At 38.4% G+C, this 16,840-nt stretch overlaps 1 protein-coding gene across 6 annotated transcripts in view; it reads left to right on the top strand.

Moving 5' to 3' along the window:
* Nucleotides 1-16,840, top strand: part of TTC29 (tetratricopeptide repeat domain 29) — a 118,980-nt gene that overhangs the window by 69,328 nt on the left and 32,812 nt on the right. For all 6 annotated transcript variants that reach the window (XM_039339008.1, XM_039339004.1, XM_039339003.1 and 3 more), the window contains one exon: nucleotides 13,511-13,602. In XM_039339008.1, coding sequence (XP_039194942.1) covers nucleotides 13,511-13,602 — 92 coding nt within the window. The remainder of the gene's footprint in view (nucleotides 1-13,510; nucleotides 13,603-16,840) is intronic.

The following is a 16,840-nucleotide window of genomic DNA, read 5'->3' as shown; positions in this document are numbered from 1 at the left end:
TAATTGGTTACTGATGATGAAATATGAAATCAATAGAAATAGAAATAAATTAATTTAAAGAGAATCTGAAATGCACAGTATATTTCATACATCCCAGTATACAAAATGTCCTGTAAATTGGAAGTAATATTACACTTTGTTATTCTTCAAAATACATAATCATATAGCTTCTCCATTTTTCACTTACATTTTCTTGCTTCTCTTCATAGCAAAGTTGGTGGATGGCAGAATTGGTATTAGGAATCAATATGAATATGCATTTTCTCATGTATGAAAACTTTCAAATATTAAACTAATAGTGTAAAAATCTTCTAATACATTCACATATGATAACTGTTGAGTCCGTCGCGAAATGGTAAGACACGAGAAGCAGTTGTAGTTCTCAAGAAACCTTTATTCTTCAGTTCAGCTTACATTGGAATATGGTGGCAACACCCAAAACTCTCGGCCTCCTTTTATAGGCCTTTCCCGGGTCAATCTGCTACTTTTGGCGCGCCAGCACCCGCGCATGCGCACATGTACTGGTGACAGCCTGTCTGGTCCCGGGCAGCTTGCACCTGCCCGGGACCGCCTGCAATGCCCCGAGCCTGCTTGCAAGGCTCAGGACATAACACCCCTTTCCCCCGGGCTAAAACTACGACCAATGCCATAATAATACACAACCCACTCTTAGTACAATGCTCTGCTCCCCCAATGTTTGGAGTTCCCCCCGTTTCCATTGCCTTAGTGTTTCTACCCTTCTACTGGCTCTGTTTAGCCAATAGTGTTATGTAATCCTCTAAGTACTTAGGAGATTTCCTTGCTCTCTGTGACCTCCTAAGCTCTGGGTGTCTGACAGGTACCCCCTGACTGAGGGGTGATGTGTGCCTGTTCCCCTTGTTATGCCTTGGTGACTCCCAAGGACTGTGCTCCAATGCCTGGCCTGCTTGCTTGCCCACCGGGCTCGTCAGGCCAGGGCTTCTTCCAGTGTATGACCTGGTTGTCCCGCCTAGCTGTAGGCTCTCTCGCCCTTCTAAGTGACTGTCACTGTTGGGCGTTTCTGTAGAATCTCCTAGGTCCGTCGTAGACCTGTCAGGACTCTGTCTATCCCCTGAATCCCATTCTGTGTCCGGGCTTGTGTGGGTTTCAGTACTGTCCCAAAACTCAGTTGTCCCCTAAGTGTAGTCAGAGGTGTTGTAGTCGGGATTTGGTTCCTCGACCACCTCCCTGTGTGTTTGCCCCCTTCTAGTACTAGGGGTAAGGTCAGGCCAACTATGAGGAGTGTGTGCCAGTTCTCTTGCGGGGTATGGTTTATTGGGATGCTCCCGGGTATCCTCCCTGACTGGAGTACTGAGTGGTGCGGGCGAGTAGTGATTGTGCCCCCGGGGTAACTCCTTGGCTGGAGTAGGCGTGAATGCCTGATAACTGGTTAAGCTCCTAGAATTCCTGTTTGGAGCACTCGCGGAATTTTGGGATGGGCCGTTTGTGGCTCCCTCATTGGTAAAGGGCAGCATTCCATGCCCCTCCCTTTGCCCAAAGGGCTCCCCTCCCCCCTGGAAAAGACCCAGGAGTCTCAGCGGGAAGGTCCCGTCTAGGGCGAAGTTGGTCAATGTGCCGACGCAGGACACGACCATTATCCAGGGATACCTCGTAGGATAGAGGACCTGTGACCCTGGATATAGATGCGCGGACCCATGTATGACCAGGCCTGTAATTACGAGTCCAAACCGGGGCACCCACAAGTAGTTGCCTAGGTGCCCTGGGGTGTGAGACAGAAGGAGGCAGTCTGTCCGGATGCAACTGGTCAAGCTTGGTAGTCAGTTTGCGCCCCCAACGAAGTTCAGCTGGGCTTCTCCCTGTAGAAGTGGACGGTATGGTGCGATAAGAAAGGAGGAAGTCAGCCAACCTGTGATGCCAGTCCCCGTAGGTGAGCCTCTTCAAGACGTCCTTGGTGATGCGAACCATGCGTTCAGCCATACCGTTGGTGGACGGGTGGAAAGATGCAGAAGTGGCATGACGAATCATGTTAGCCTGCAAGAAAGCTTGGAATTCGGAGGAAGTGAATTGAGGGCCGTTGTCAGACACAATGACGTCTGGGAGCCTGTGTGCAGCAAAAATCCCCCTCAGTACCTGAATAGTCTTTGCAGTGGTGGTGGAAGAGACAGGTACAACCTCAAGCCATTTTGAATGGCTGTCAACGAGGACCAAGAAGAATTGACCCTGAAAGGGCCCAGCGTAGTCAATGTGCACCCTAGACCATGGAGACTGTGTTTCCTCCCATCTATGCACAGGAGCTTGGGGCATTTCAGGGCGTGAGCGTTGACAAAGGTGGCAAGCATGCACCTTAGCTTCTATGTCTTTGTCTACACCTGGCCACCACAAGTGGCTGCGTGCAAGAGCCTTCATTCGTACAATGCCAGGATGACCCTCGTGGAGGGAATCTAAGACCCTAGTCCTCATTGAGGTGGGAATGACAACTCTGCTTCCCCAAAGCAGACAACCCTGAGAGGTGGACAACTCATTCCTTTTAGACCAGAAACTCTGAAACTCAGGACTAGGACAGTGCTCAGGCCATCCAGACAAAACCCAAGAAAGGACATGTGAAAGTGTGTGATCTGTGCCTGATTCAGCGGCTACATCCCTGGCATTCAGGGGGGACTCGGGCAAGGCTTGAATGGAGAGAATATTGATGGCTGGCATGGGGTCAGCCTCTATTACCGGCAGGGGTAATCTACTGAGGCCATCAGCATGGCCCATTTCCTTCCCAGGCTTGTGAAGTAGGGAAAAATCATATGCAGACAAAAAGATAGACCACCTGAGCATCCTGGGAGAGATGATTTGGGGAGTTTGTTTACATGTGGTAAACAGTCCCAACAAAGGCTTATGGTCAGTGAAGACCGTGAAATGCCTTCCATACAAAAATCATGGAATTTTTTAATTCCAGCAACAACAGCTAAGGCCTCCCTGTCTATTTGAGCATAGTTGCGCTCAGCTGAAGACAATGTCCTGGAGTAATATGCAACAGGAACCTGAGTTCCATCAGCCTGAGGTGGCTCAGTACAGCACCCACCCCATAAGGGGAAGCATCACAAGCGATGCACACAGGAAGGGACTCATTGAAGTGAGCAAGTACACTGTTAGCAAGGCCTTGACCTCATTGAAACTAGCCTCGTGTGTTTGTGACCACTGCCACACTGCCTGTTTATCTAATAGCCTGTGAAGAGGCTCAGCTACACTAGCCTTGTGTGGAAGAAAGGAATTGTAGAAATTCAGAAGGACCAGAAAAGCCTGTAGTTCGGCCTTAGACTTTGGCCTAGGGGCTTGCATAATGGCTTTTAGTTTGGATTCAGCAGGATGAATCCCAGCAGCATCAATTTTGAACCCCAGAAACTCAGTAGAAGGTACCCCAATTTTACATTTGTCCTTCTTGAGTTTGAGTCCCGTTTTCCTGAACCTTAATAGGACAGCCCTTAGCCTTTCAGCTAGAATGTGTGTGGAATCTCCTGCAATTAAGACATCATCAAAATAGGGGCAAACCCCTAGTATACCCCGTAGTGTGTTTTCCATTACGCTTTGGAAAATCCTAGGAGCGACATTTACTCCAAATTGAAGTCTCTTTACCTTGAAAGCCCCTCTGTGGGTCACAATAGTCTGAGCTATAGCAGCGTCATCATCAACAGGTAGCTGTTGATATGCTTGAGCTAGGTCAAGCTTTGCAAAAACGCGCCCCCCCTTGAGGGAGGCCAGGATATGACTGACCGCAGGAACAGGATAGGCATGTTGCTGCAATGCCTTATTTAGAGTGCATTTGTAATCAGCACAGATGCGAATGTCCCCATTTGCCTTAAGAGGCGTCACAATGGGGGTCTCCCATGGGCTGGAGTCAACTGGTTCTAGAATTCCTTGTTGGATCAGTTTATCCAATTCAGTGTCAATTTTACTCTTTAAAGCAAAAGGGACCCTTCTTGCTTTAATTCTAATGGGAGTGACCGTGGGGTCTAGCTTTAACGACACAGGAGGTCCTTTGAATGTGCCCAGCTGGGGGCTGAAAACGTCTGCAAATTCTTTGCAGACTTCCTGTAGGTCGAGTGTTTGTAGGCTGTTGAGCCCTGTGACGTGTATCCCCAAGGCCTCAAACCACTCGAGTCCTATGAGACTCGTTCGTTCACCCTCTACTACTAGTAGGTCTAGTGGACCCTCAAAATCCTTATACTGTACGTTAAGGGTGGCCTCCCCCTTAACACACACTCTGGAGTTTTGAAAATCCGTTAGCACAATGTCAGAAGGCCTCAACTTGGCCTGGGTTCTGCTGCCGGAACAAATCTTCCTAAATGTGTGCATAGAAATGATCGAAAGTGCAGACCCCGTGTCCAGTTCCATAGTTAATGGAACCCCTTGTAGCTTCACCTTAAGTGACAGCTTTTTCTTAATGGGCTTGTGTGTGCCTGTCCTGTAGATGCTTCTTCGCGAAGCGCAAAACCCCACCCTATTCTGGCTGGGGACCCTGGTACCTTTCAGGCGCAATTCTTCTTGAGGTTGTACCTTCTGACGGCCCAGGCACACAGCTGCAATGTGTCCTTGTTTTCCGCATGTCCGGCAGATAGTGGAGCGGAACTTGCAGTCGGCTCTCTTGTGGCGACCTCCACAACCGATGTACTTAGGGAGAGCTGAAGAGCTTCCTCTTGGTTTTTCTTCCTTTGTGGGGTGGAGACGGTCCACTTCCTCGTCCGGATCCTCCTCGGAGTTTCTTTGGACTTCTTCCTGGTGCACAGACGCAGCATCTAGACTGTTTCTGATCGGCCGCATGTTCTTGATGGCGCCGCCCGCTGCTTCTTCTGCGGTGACCTCTCTCAAGGCATCTTAGAAAGACAAGTCCTCCTTGGTGAAAAGTCTCTGTTGCAACTCTCGATGCCTTAGCCCGCATACAAACCGGTCCCTTAGTCGTTCCTCGAGGTCCTTGAACTCGCAGTGTTTGGCGGCTTTCCTCAGTGCGGCGATGTACTCCTTGGCCGATTCTCCGGGTCGTTGATCCCTCTGTTCGAAGGTGTGGCGCCATGCGATGACGGACATCTTAGGCTGGAAGTGCTCCTTCAGTAACTTCTTTAGATCTGCGTAGCTGACAGACTCTAAAGGAACAGGTGCTGCGAGGTTCTCAGCGATTTTGAATGCGTCTTGACCGCAAACGCACAGCAGGGTGGCAGCCTTCAAGCTCTCTTCCCTCACCTGGTTCACTTTGAGGTAGTTTTCCACCCTGGCTACGTAGGACTCCCACCTCTCTGGATGTGAGACGTCGAATTTCGAAAGCCTTCCAATCTTTGCCATTTCGAATCAGGAAGGGTCTATCATCCAGCCTACCCCCGAATGCGCACTGGATTGTCGGGTAGCTGCCGAGTCAACGCTGTTCCTGCCGCTCCGGACTCACTCGGGTAAGCTTACACCTTTTCTTCTTCGATGTAAGGCAATCCCATCCTCGTCGCCAGTGTTGAGTCCGTCGCGAAATGGTAAGACACGAGAAGCAGTTGTAGTTCTCAAGAAACCTTTATTCTTCAGTTCAGCTTACATTGGAATATGGCGGCAACGCCCAAAACTCTCGGCCTCCTTTCATAGGCCTTTCCCGGGTCAATCTACTACTTTTGGCGCGCCAGCACCCGCGCATGCGCACACGTACTGGCGACAGCCTGTTTGGTCCCGGGCAGCTTGCACCTGCCCGGGACCGCCTGCAATGCCCCGAGCCTGCTTGCAAGGCTCAGGACATAACAATAACTAAATCAGGTTGTTAATATAAGTGTATTCTATGCAATCTTATATTCAGTTAACATTGCATAGGCCTACCAAAATTAGTGTTAAGTAGTGCTCTTTATTATACAAACTCAAACAATATTGTGTTACATTGGTTCCTGAGCACTTGGCCTAAAAAGATTCTCCGCCAGATTGTCCAACCAGGGGACTTTCCCCAAGATAGTGTGTTGAGCAGCAGGGAATTTGTTCCTCCTGCTGACAAATAGCTGATTTTGTTGCCAAAGCAGGTTCTTTGGCAGCCATCTTCCTAGATCTGAATGGAAGCAGAATGACCGAAGACGACCCTCAGATGACCATGGACCCTCCTGGGAAGAGGAATCTTGAGGATTGCAGTTCCCAGTAGGACTATTCGGAGAGTTGGGTTCCATCTTTCCTCTTAGTTCTGTTTTTTTAAGGATGCCTGGGTTTTACTGCAGTTTGATTTTTTCTTTTTTATCTTGATTTTTCTTTTAAAAATTAATTGACTGGTTGAAAGTTGGTTTACTTTAATCCCTTGCTGGATTTTAACATAAATACTTTAATGATTTTTTTTCACTATTTCACTGTGTTCTGAATTACTTTTGCTTTCTCCATATGGAAGTCAACAAAGATTTTCTGAGTAGTGCAAGTGACTTTTTTGATTTTCATTTACAGCAAATTTTCACTACATTTTCTTAACTTTTAAAAACCTCTGGTCTTAATTTGTTAATGCTTCATGGAATTTTTTTTCTGTTCTTTATTGTGAGAAATATTATCTCAACATTCTCTGGGACTACTTTATTATAATTCCTCTATCCTGGAAGAAAGGAACTGTTTATGTCTGGTTGTGAATACCCAGTTACAGGACTATATTAAAAATGCAAACATTGTATTTGTACAAGCTTAACAATAAAGCCATCTGGGCTCTTCAAAAAAAGATTGCTTTTTAACCTACAAGTTCAAATTAAAACTTTAGTAAAAAGTTTGATAAATAAGAAGTTTTAAATCAGTCTAAATAAGGTAACCAGATACAAGTAACTGTACCCAAAGCTCACAAATTGAGACTGCATGTTCATTGGAGAAGACTGAAAGGGATATGAATTCTACAGATTTAGAGTTAACAAAATTGATAAATGAACTGGACTTTCTTAAGAAGATTGATGGCGATTAGGGAATGGATTTACTATATCTAACTAGAAAACAATTTGAACTGGAAAAATGGATCGATAACAGAGGTTTATGATTTTGAGAAATAATATAACAATTGCTGGAAAAGTTTTCAACCAAAATCTTAAGGAAAAGTTTTATTATTAAGAATCAAACTAGGATATTTGATGCTGGATTATCAGAGATAATGTGTGATAACCCAGGGCACAGCGCAGAGGCAATGCAGTCAGCTGGCAATTCAAACCACCTTTTAATTGCTCCAATTTTTCCCCTAATGCTCCCACGTTTCAGGTAAGCCTCCAAACAAACGAAGACACACACACCTTCAGCCGCTTCTGGCTGCAAGTAGTTTCACGTGCAGTCTGATTAGGAGAGGAATTTACTCATGGCCATGTAGATAACAAGGAATGACATATACATCATAAACCTAACGAGTCTGTGTGAATACACGCTTGCCTGAGCAGTTTCAAAAGGGAAGCCAAAATACAGTCCGACATCTTTGAACATCCAAGCAACATTGTCAGCCAGTCCAATGGTCACAGTTTCTGGGTTTCCAAGCAGAAGTCACAGAACAAGAGATCAGCAACAACACACACAAAACTCCAAGGAATCAGCGTTTGTTCCCGGCAAATGCCTCTCCCCATAGCTTCTCCTTAAATCTCAGTCTCCAGGTTTGCCTTGTGGAGAGGAGCAGGATGCTCTCCTCCCAAGTAGTTGAGCCTGCCTGCATTGTTCCTGCCTTCTCTCCACTCTCCGTGCTCTAGTATCAGGTGGGGATGGCTATAAGTAGGATGGCTGCTCATTGCCTGAACTCTGTCTCTCCTGTTCATCCTGTCCCATCCTGAAAGGCCCTGGCCTGCCTCTGCCTGCTCTTCCCCACATTCCTCTGAAACTACAGACCTCTCTCACTCGACCTCCATAGGGTCACGTTCCAGCTCATTTTCCTCTGCAGATTCAGGTTCTGATGGAGGCCTGACATAATGATTGTAGCAGTGGTGGAACTCAAATATGTGAAAAAATGGTTCTTTGTGTGGATGCCGCTTCCAGAAGTCCATTCTGGGCCTGGGCAACAAAAAATTAGCTACTGGTTCTGCCGAAGTGGTGCGAACCGACTGAATCCCACCACTGGGTTGTAGTGATTTATGGTAGATAAGAAACTGCTGTAGACTTTCTAGGAGTTAAATACAATGATATATTGTTAACAGAGGGCTTTGAAGTTTAACAGAAGGATAGAATTAAAATCATGTGAAGTGTTAATACCACTTTACAATGTCTTGGTAAGACCACACTTGGAATACTGCATCCCGTTTTGGTCAACATGATGTAAAGAAAGAGTACAGGGAAAAGCAACAAAAGATGATTAGAGGACTTGAGACTAAAACATGTTGCTAGAATTGAGTATATCTAGTTTAATGAAGAGAAGGACTAAGGGTGACATGATAGCTGTGTTCCAATATCTCACAGGTTGCCACAAAGAGGGAGTCAAGCTATTCTCCAAAGTGCCTGAAGGCAGGACAAGAAACAACAGATGGAAACTAATCAAAGAGAGAAACAACCTAAAACTAAGGAGAAATTTCCTGGGAGTTAGAACAATTAATCAGTGGAACAACCTGCCTCCAGAAGTTGTGAATGTCCCAACACTGAAGTTTTTAAGAAGAGACTGGACAACCATTTGTCTGAAATGGTATAGGGTTTCCTGTCTGAGCAGGGGGTTGGACTAGAAGTCCTCAAAAGTTCCTTTCAACTCTATTGTTGTTGTTGTTAACTTTGCTGTTGATTCACCTGTTAACTACTTTGCCTTTATATATGGTAGACAGGTGATGAGTCAAATTGGTTGCAAATAGAGGTAGAAGTTTATAAATTTGGGTCCTGTTTTGCAAAGCAGGGAAAACTGATATTTTTCCAATATATTTATTAGTATTTAATTAGGGAGATAATATGTGCATGTGTGTTTTTGTCTTTTGTTTTTTTAATGCATTTTTTTTACTTTTCTAATATTTTATCTCTCTTGTTTTTATAAAATTTCTTTTTCCTGTTTTTTGGAGTTTATATATTATCTTGATTTTCTGAATAAAATAAAAATTTTATTTAAGACAGATTGTCAAACCAGAATCTCTGAGCATCATCGTATCATAAGCATCAATATAAAATTATTGGTGCTTATATAGTGCCATATACTGTAATACACAGCTGTGGAAACCTTATAGTTGAAAATCTAAATCTCATGTTTTAACTTAGTTTGGATATGAAATTGGAAAATTCTTAATATATTTTCTGTGCCACAGAACAGAGAGGGTGGATAGATGTTATATGTAATGTAGTATAATATTTTTAAATTGTATTATTTAAGCGAGTATAAGCAGCTTATATAAAGTTATAAATATTGAGGCAAAAATCTTAAGCCTGAGATCTTAATTGGGAGTGACAGACCAGGAAACAAATTTCAGATTGGAATAGATTGATAAAAATGTCAGTCTCTATCTATTTAGCTGCTGCGAAAAAGATGAATTCCATGCTAACAATTGAAAATGTCACAAATAATGATGTGGTCATACTTAGAACACTGTATATAGATTTGGCCACTCACTTCTAAAAGGATGCAATAAAATTTAAAAGAGTGGAAAAATGTTAGCCAAAAGTGGAGAAAAGCAATTTGATATTGGGAGAAGGAATGGATATGTGATCTTCATTCAAACAGATGTTTTCTAGCACAGGCTATAGCCCATCTGTCAAGGATGTTTTCATTTCTGTACACAAAACAAAGGGTTGAATGTGATGGGCTAAATGGCCTCTTTCAACATAAAGACATTGTCAAATAATCTTGGAAGTCTGTTTGAAGATTATTCGGTTTATACAAGTGTATCAAATAGGCAAAATGTGTAGAAAAGAAAAACGAACATTTTGTCTATGTATCTCATACTAGAACCAGGATAAGCAAATGAAGGTAAATAGTGAAAGATTCAGGATTGATCAAAGAAGTACTTCTTTCCATAAAGTATACTTAAATTACAGAATTGATAACTACAAGATTACTCAAATTTATGAGGAAAGGGTAGCTAATGATTATCATAATGTATTAGTTCAGACCAGAGGTAATATGAGAGAGAGTTAAAAACTATTTTAGAAAGGACAAAATAGTCAAAAACAGCCATTCATAAAGATGTCATAAAAATATACTTTAAAGTAGAAGGCAAATAGTATACAGAATGTGCATGAGTGTCTGTGTATTGCAGTTGGCAATTTCTACATTGGTTTTTATATAACAGAAGGGAAATTCAAGCTGGTGCAGACAGATTTATGGATATTGATAAAAAAGAATGTTATCCTATGTTATCTGTAAGACAAAGCCCATAGCTCCAATGTTGGGTTGAAGCTGACCTCCATTCTGAAGTCTGACCCCTGGAAATACATATTTAATGATAAGACAACATAAATACAATTTAGACCTACTATTGGATTAGAGTATTTAAAAAAAATTCAATGCTTTTTGTATCACCTCTGTCTGTACTATAGATTTTTATTTTATTTTATTCAATTGGAATGCCCTGTTTTAATATTTGCTATAATTTCTTCATACTACTAATATATTTCCACTGAAGCTTCCACTCTAGAAGACAGATTAGCTGACATTTATATATATGGACTTGAATTCATTTTATTTTAATCCAGAGACTGCCATTAACCATGTAAAATTAAATATCCTACTATTACACTGAGGGGAAAAAATCATATTGACAATATATGTTACTTAATATATAAATATATATATATTTATATACAGAGTGCATATTCTAGATAACATAATTCTTTTGCCTCATATTTTCACCAGCAGAATTAACCATCTGAAAAATATCTTTGCAAATACAAGGTAGAAATGTTGTTACCCTGTACCCTATTGCCTTGAAAAGATAATTCTGTTATTGCAAAGATAATTCTGTTATTGCAAAATATCCTGATCCATTCTGGCAAAGGTCATCCTAAAGGAGGATTGATTTAAGGTAAAAGAATCACAATATTAGAAACATAAACTCAGGAATAATTATTATACTTACAGTGAAACCAAATACTATTTTAAATATGAATAATGATTATTGCACCAGACATTTGCCTTCATAAAGAAATATTTTTATGAAAATTTTATAAAAACTTTAGATTTGCACTAGTACTTTTTATTCCACATATAACTAAAATATAGATCCATGGAAAGAGACTAATTATAAGATACAGATAATAAATATCCTATATTTTTTTTTAAAAAGTATACTATATTATGATTATATTGTACATACCAAAAAGAGTGAATAATATGTTTTTCAAATATATATTATAAACAGAGTACATGGTTCTAAGATGGGTTAAAATCTATTATATTTGTGCCTAAACAGTCACAAAACCCTAAGGCAAAAAATGAGTTTTTCAGTCTTGTATCTATTTACCAAGATATATTTCTTTTAAGATAGTTTCTTATCTCTGGTCTAGTGGAGTATCTCTGTTGATCAAGTTGATTCTCAAACTACTCCAGTAGACACGTGGAGATTTAGAGCCCTGCAAATGACCCATTCTTCTCTTGCTATGTCAGGGAGATGCTATTTCAGGTTAGTGCCTATAGTACCATCTTTTAAGTTTGGCTTTTAATGCTTTTCCCATAAAAAAAGCTTTTAAATTATCTCAAGCATCTCCATTTGGCAATACAATTATATAAAAGATACCTGTATTTGTTTTAATGGGCATCAAATAAAATATGATAACTCAGTGTTAGGTCAGTTTAATATGAAAATGGTCTTAGGAACAGTAGAACAATAGGATTAGAAGAAGCTGTATAATAAATGAATGCTTCAAACATTATTAGATACTTCAATCACTGCACTTATTTATTCATTAATATAATTTCTATACTGTCCTAAATTCACAACTCTGGACTGTATATCATTCACAATTAAGGTTTTATCATCAACAGATCAGACTATTTTGAGAAGTCAATTTTATACGTATTTTTTAATAAATCCGACCTGCCATTACTATAGGAATCTGTGGTGGGATATTATAAAAAAACCAGTCTGTTTATTGAGTATTACAATGTATTCTAGATACCATTTATACTAAAATGTGCATATCACATATATGTCTATAATATATACCTGCATTGTAACAAAAATGTCTTAAAGGCCAAAGCTGTAGAACAAAATGTCACTCTGCATATACTTTATGTTGGAAGGTATGAATCAAAACAATTTATTTTGAGATCCAGAAGAGTATGTTGAAATATTTCTAATTCTTATCTGTATTTTAGAAAGTAAATGTCTTTTTGTTGGCTGAATGGCTCAAATTGACCATGCTATATATTAATATGAACTCCACTGCACAGACAGGGTGTATATATTATTTGTATATGACTTGTTCAATAAATAAATAGTATTTGTGCTATAAATTAGTATAGCTGTAAATTAGAAACTAAAGAAACTCTTCACCTTATATGCAAAGGTACAATAAAACTAACTATAATATGACTTAACATGTTCTATGAACCTAACCATACAGATTTACATTAAAAGTTGCAAATATTATTCCAAGTGACCTGATTGAAATGCACTTTAGCTTCTGCAGTGTTTATAGAAAAATTAGCTATCAATATCTGAATGATTTATCCCCAGTTCTAATTGAGTTTACTTTGGTTGAAGATGCTTGCGGTTCACACAATTAATACACCTGTTCATCCAGACAGGCTTTATAGTTTGCGCATATTTCTCGCTGTAGTCTTTTTAATCTCCTATTCCCCATTAAACTTGGAAACTGACATTCACTAATCTTTTATTAAAAATTTGCAAAAAAGGATTTCCAAAGATAGTCTTTGGAGACTTGTGTAATAGATTGAATGAAAGTACCATGAGAAGTAGAAGAAAAATTGAAATGTCATTATATATGTACATTTTGTTACTGCTCATTCAAATGCATGATTTTAAAAAGTAGGCCATGGAGATGATGGCAGTGTTTTAGTTAAATTAAGATAATAAGTTTCACTATAGCAACTTTGCTTATAGAAGAGGTGATACTAGTTGACTGATTCCAAAATTAACAAAATATTTATGTAAAGAAGTTATATGTAGTATATCTGGATAAAACAACTTGTTTTAGGATCCAATCTAGGCTGGTCACCGGGACCAGAGATTTGGTCTTCCGAGTTTTCGGACTCATGCTGGAGCCCATCCTCAGGGAACTTCTTTCTAGCAATTTGTTTTCGATACTATTTTTCTTCAAATTATATACAACATATTGCAACTGGTTATTTTGGACATAATTTGAAAACTTCTCATCGTAACTATTGCTGTAGTACTACATATATGGATAAAGATGATGTACTTGTAGGAGCCCTGTAAGAACAACCTTATTAATCAGAATCCATTGGTTTACTTTCCTTTAGGCTAGTTAGTAATGCTTTTTATTTAATTAAATGATATACAATAAGCATGATGCTTAGACTGAAGTGAAACTATTATAATAAAATCCTTAAATGAATATTTCCAAATATTATCAACCAAGCTACCTCTATTTATTCCTCAGTATATTTATCAAAGCAGAAAAAACTGTTTTATCTTCTTTTCTTTTATAGAAGTTAAATACTTATCTGAATATATCCAAACAACTGGAAGATTATGTTGGATTAGGGAGAGCATATCAAACAGTAGCTCGGGTCCTTTTAAGGTAGGTTGGCATATTCTTGTCTTGCTATCATTTTAATTTAATTCAGCTGTGGAAATGGTTAAGACATACTTGCTTTGTATGACAGCAGGCTATATTGCTTCCCATTTGGAAGGAAGGAAGCAATGAAACCCAGAAATGCAAAGGGAAACTATGGGTGGTAGTTCTGATAAATCTTTGCTTTTGGAATAATTGAAACATTCACAACCATTTGCTGATTAGACAATACTAATCATTCTCCCAGAAAAGCTGACTAAAACGGTGCAAATCTTCAGCAATGAACTTTGCAGAGGCTCAGTGGACAGACTCCTTTGGGACTCTACAGAGTTCTCAGAGCCTTTAATTATGAGTTAATTTTTCGCTGCCCAACTACAGTTCTTTTATGCTGCATAACCTAAAAAAATCTGTTATTTACCGTTAATATGCTGCAAGCATTTTATTACACTTTCACAGAATTAATTTTTAAGGTAGTTGATATAATGATAATTGTCATTACCACTTAAATTGTCAAAAAAAAACAACCCAACCCTGTTTTCTCTCTTTATTTTATTTTTAATTCATACTTGTTTACCCTCATACTGTGCAAATGCATGATTCATTTCAGAGCAGTACACAAGTCCTATTGAAATAAATGAAGTTGGTACAGTATCATATAATTGCACATAGTGTATATGTTTATGTGAATTAAACTTTTAAATTATGGAGATTTGGGTTTTAAATTACAATAGATGCCCAGCTGCCAATGCAACTTTTGTTTCGACAGAGAGATTGCATTTTTTAGAACATATTATCTCAAGTTGAACTGAATTTCCTAGTTCTAAAGTCCCATATGACCTCCTGATTCTTTATCAAAGGATTTAGGACTTAATGATAGATATAGTTCTACTGTCATTATTTGGCTCCTGCAAGCCCCCCGCCTTCCAAAATTTTAGGATAATTGCAAATGCAATAGTTCAAAAATATAGACACTTCCTGGGTTCAAATGTTTAAGTAATACCGATTTGTGCATATAAACTTCTGATTTATTATACGTAGAGTGGTACAATAGGATATTCAATGACTAAAATAGATTTAGTACATTCTTTTTTTCATGTTTTTCATAAATATTGATTGGATTGGAAAAGTGTTTCATATGAATGCTTCATAGATTGAAGCATTTATATTAAATAATTTAATTATTGTAATACTCTAAAAATATTATATTTTGCTTAATTATAAATTAATTAAATAATTATTCATAATTACCTTGTGCATATAAAGATGGTCCATCTTAACAATATAAAGAGCTCATACAGAAGAACTTTCTACAGATTTATTTTCAGTGTAAAAGTATATGTTGTGTTTTTCAACATATTCCAAATATTTTTTTAAAAAAAAAATACTAGTTTTATTCTCAAATCTTACAGTTAATTCTAATCACAGCATCGTGATGTTGGCCAAATATGTTTTTTTTTCCTTGTGGATAATAACTTGTGCATTCTAATATAAGTTTGTATTTTACTGAAAATATGGTTTCACTGACAAGATTTTGTTTATCTCTAAATAAAATAAAAGTGTTGTTTTAAATTCTAGATATAGGCAGATTATTATTTAATGCTATTTATTTGCAGAGTTTGATTCCTCCATTGTTGTATTTCAGACTTCTTCAATCTTATTTTAATTTTGTAGCAGAGTTTTACACTCATGGCGGAAGTAAAACTCTGTAGAAGCATATTTCCTTTTGGTTGTTATTCTCATTAATTCCTTTCCCCCTTTTTATTTTCCATTTGCTTTATTGAAATTGAATGGTATAGTAGCATCCTTATTTTTTATAAATGAAATGTGGAATCTAACTGGGCAATCTCAAAAACTATCCAAATATCCTCAAAAACATTTCTATTAATTCATTGCATTAAGAAAACCTTTATTCATTTTCTCCTGTCACTGGTTCCATTTGATTTATTACTTTCAGCCATCCAACCCACAAACATGGTGGCACAATCAACAACCCCCTTGGTAGCTGTTTCATCTCTGTTCTATTTGATTTCTTCACTCTGAGTAAATGATTAAGATTTCATGCATTGGTTCAACCAAAATCTATGTTCACTCAACCACATCCTTTATTGATTACTTCTACTGCAAACAGTAGGCCAAGTGTGATATACATAATTGGACAGTTGTCAGGGGATGTGGGTGTTAACGGTCCTGTTTTCCCAATTGGAAACTGGAATCACCTTGATACACAAATATTCTGCACAGTTTCATTCTCATTCTTTGGACCGAAGAGTACTTTTCTCAGAATATATGTTTTTAACTCTCTAAGGCCTGGTTGAATGAATCTAGTGATTATACCATATAATATGTTGTTCAAGTTGCACCTGTGCACTGCATATAGAAAACTAGAAAAACTGGAATTAATATTTGTATAACATTTTAACCTTGTCCTTTAACTTCTATGAATCAGTTCAGTTCTTCTGTGTGGAAATGTTTGATTTCTTCCTCTTTGAAAGAAAAAAGACCTTTCAAAATGTGGCTCTTCTTTAAACTTTAGAAACCCTTTGACATGCAGTAAATGTTTGCAATGCATTTTATATCCTCATAATATCTGATGGCCTTTTCAAAAATGTAATAAAATAACCTCAAATGAATACATTTTATTGCAAAATTTTAAAATATTAGTTTTAATCTCATACAATTTTTAAGCTACAGTTTGAAAATGTAAATTAGTAGAATTTAGTTTTAGTTATGGATAGCATTATATCTATAACTAAGTTAGCTACTGCATTAATTTGGTTCACCTTAATCATTTGCATGTTAGATTCAAGCATGCCACTGATATTTTGCTCTACAAATTATACATGTTTATTTTTGTATTTACTGTTTTTCTCCTACATTTTAAATAAAAAATCCTTTGCAATTATAAATATATATTTTTGTATTATTTATTATATTATTGTAGAAATTGGGGTTTATTCATAGCTCCACAATTTAGTATCTGAACGATTACATTAGGCATTTAGGTTCAAGGCAAGTATTGAAATCATGTTTATTTACAAACAGGTTTAGCTAGATTGCATTACTGATGGGAAAAGTGTTGTTAATGTAGCTTTCTTTATCAAAAGTATGCAAAAATCTTACCAGTGTTCATTTTCCAACATTAAGGTTAGATTTGGGAATGATCTCGGATGATTATTGGTGATGATGCACTACAAGTCAGTGCAACTATGGTATGTAGTGTAAGTTTATAATTAAAAAGCAGTCA

This window comes from Crotalus tigris, unplaced genomic scaffold (genome assembly GCF_016545835.1).
Source record: "Crotalus tigris isolate CLP2741 ecotype Arizona unplaced genomic scaffold, ASM1654583v1 scf7180000017725.2566008, whole genome shotgun sequence".
Taxonomy (NCBI): Eukaryota; Metazoa; Chordata; class Lepidosauria; order Squamata; family Viperidae; genus Crotalus; species Crotalus tigris.
The sequence above is the reverse complement of the archived record's forward strand: the minus strand, read 5'-3'. Positions and strand labels throughout refer to the sequence as shown.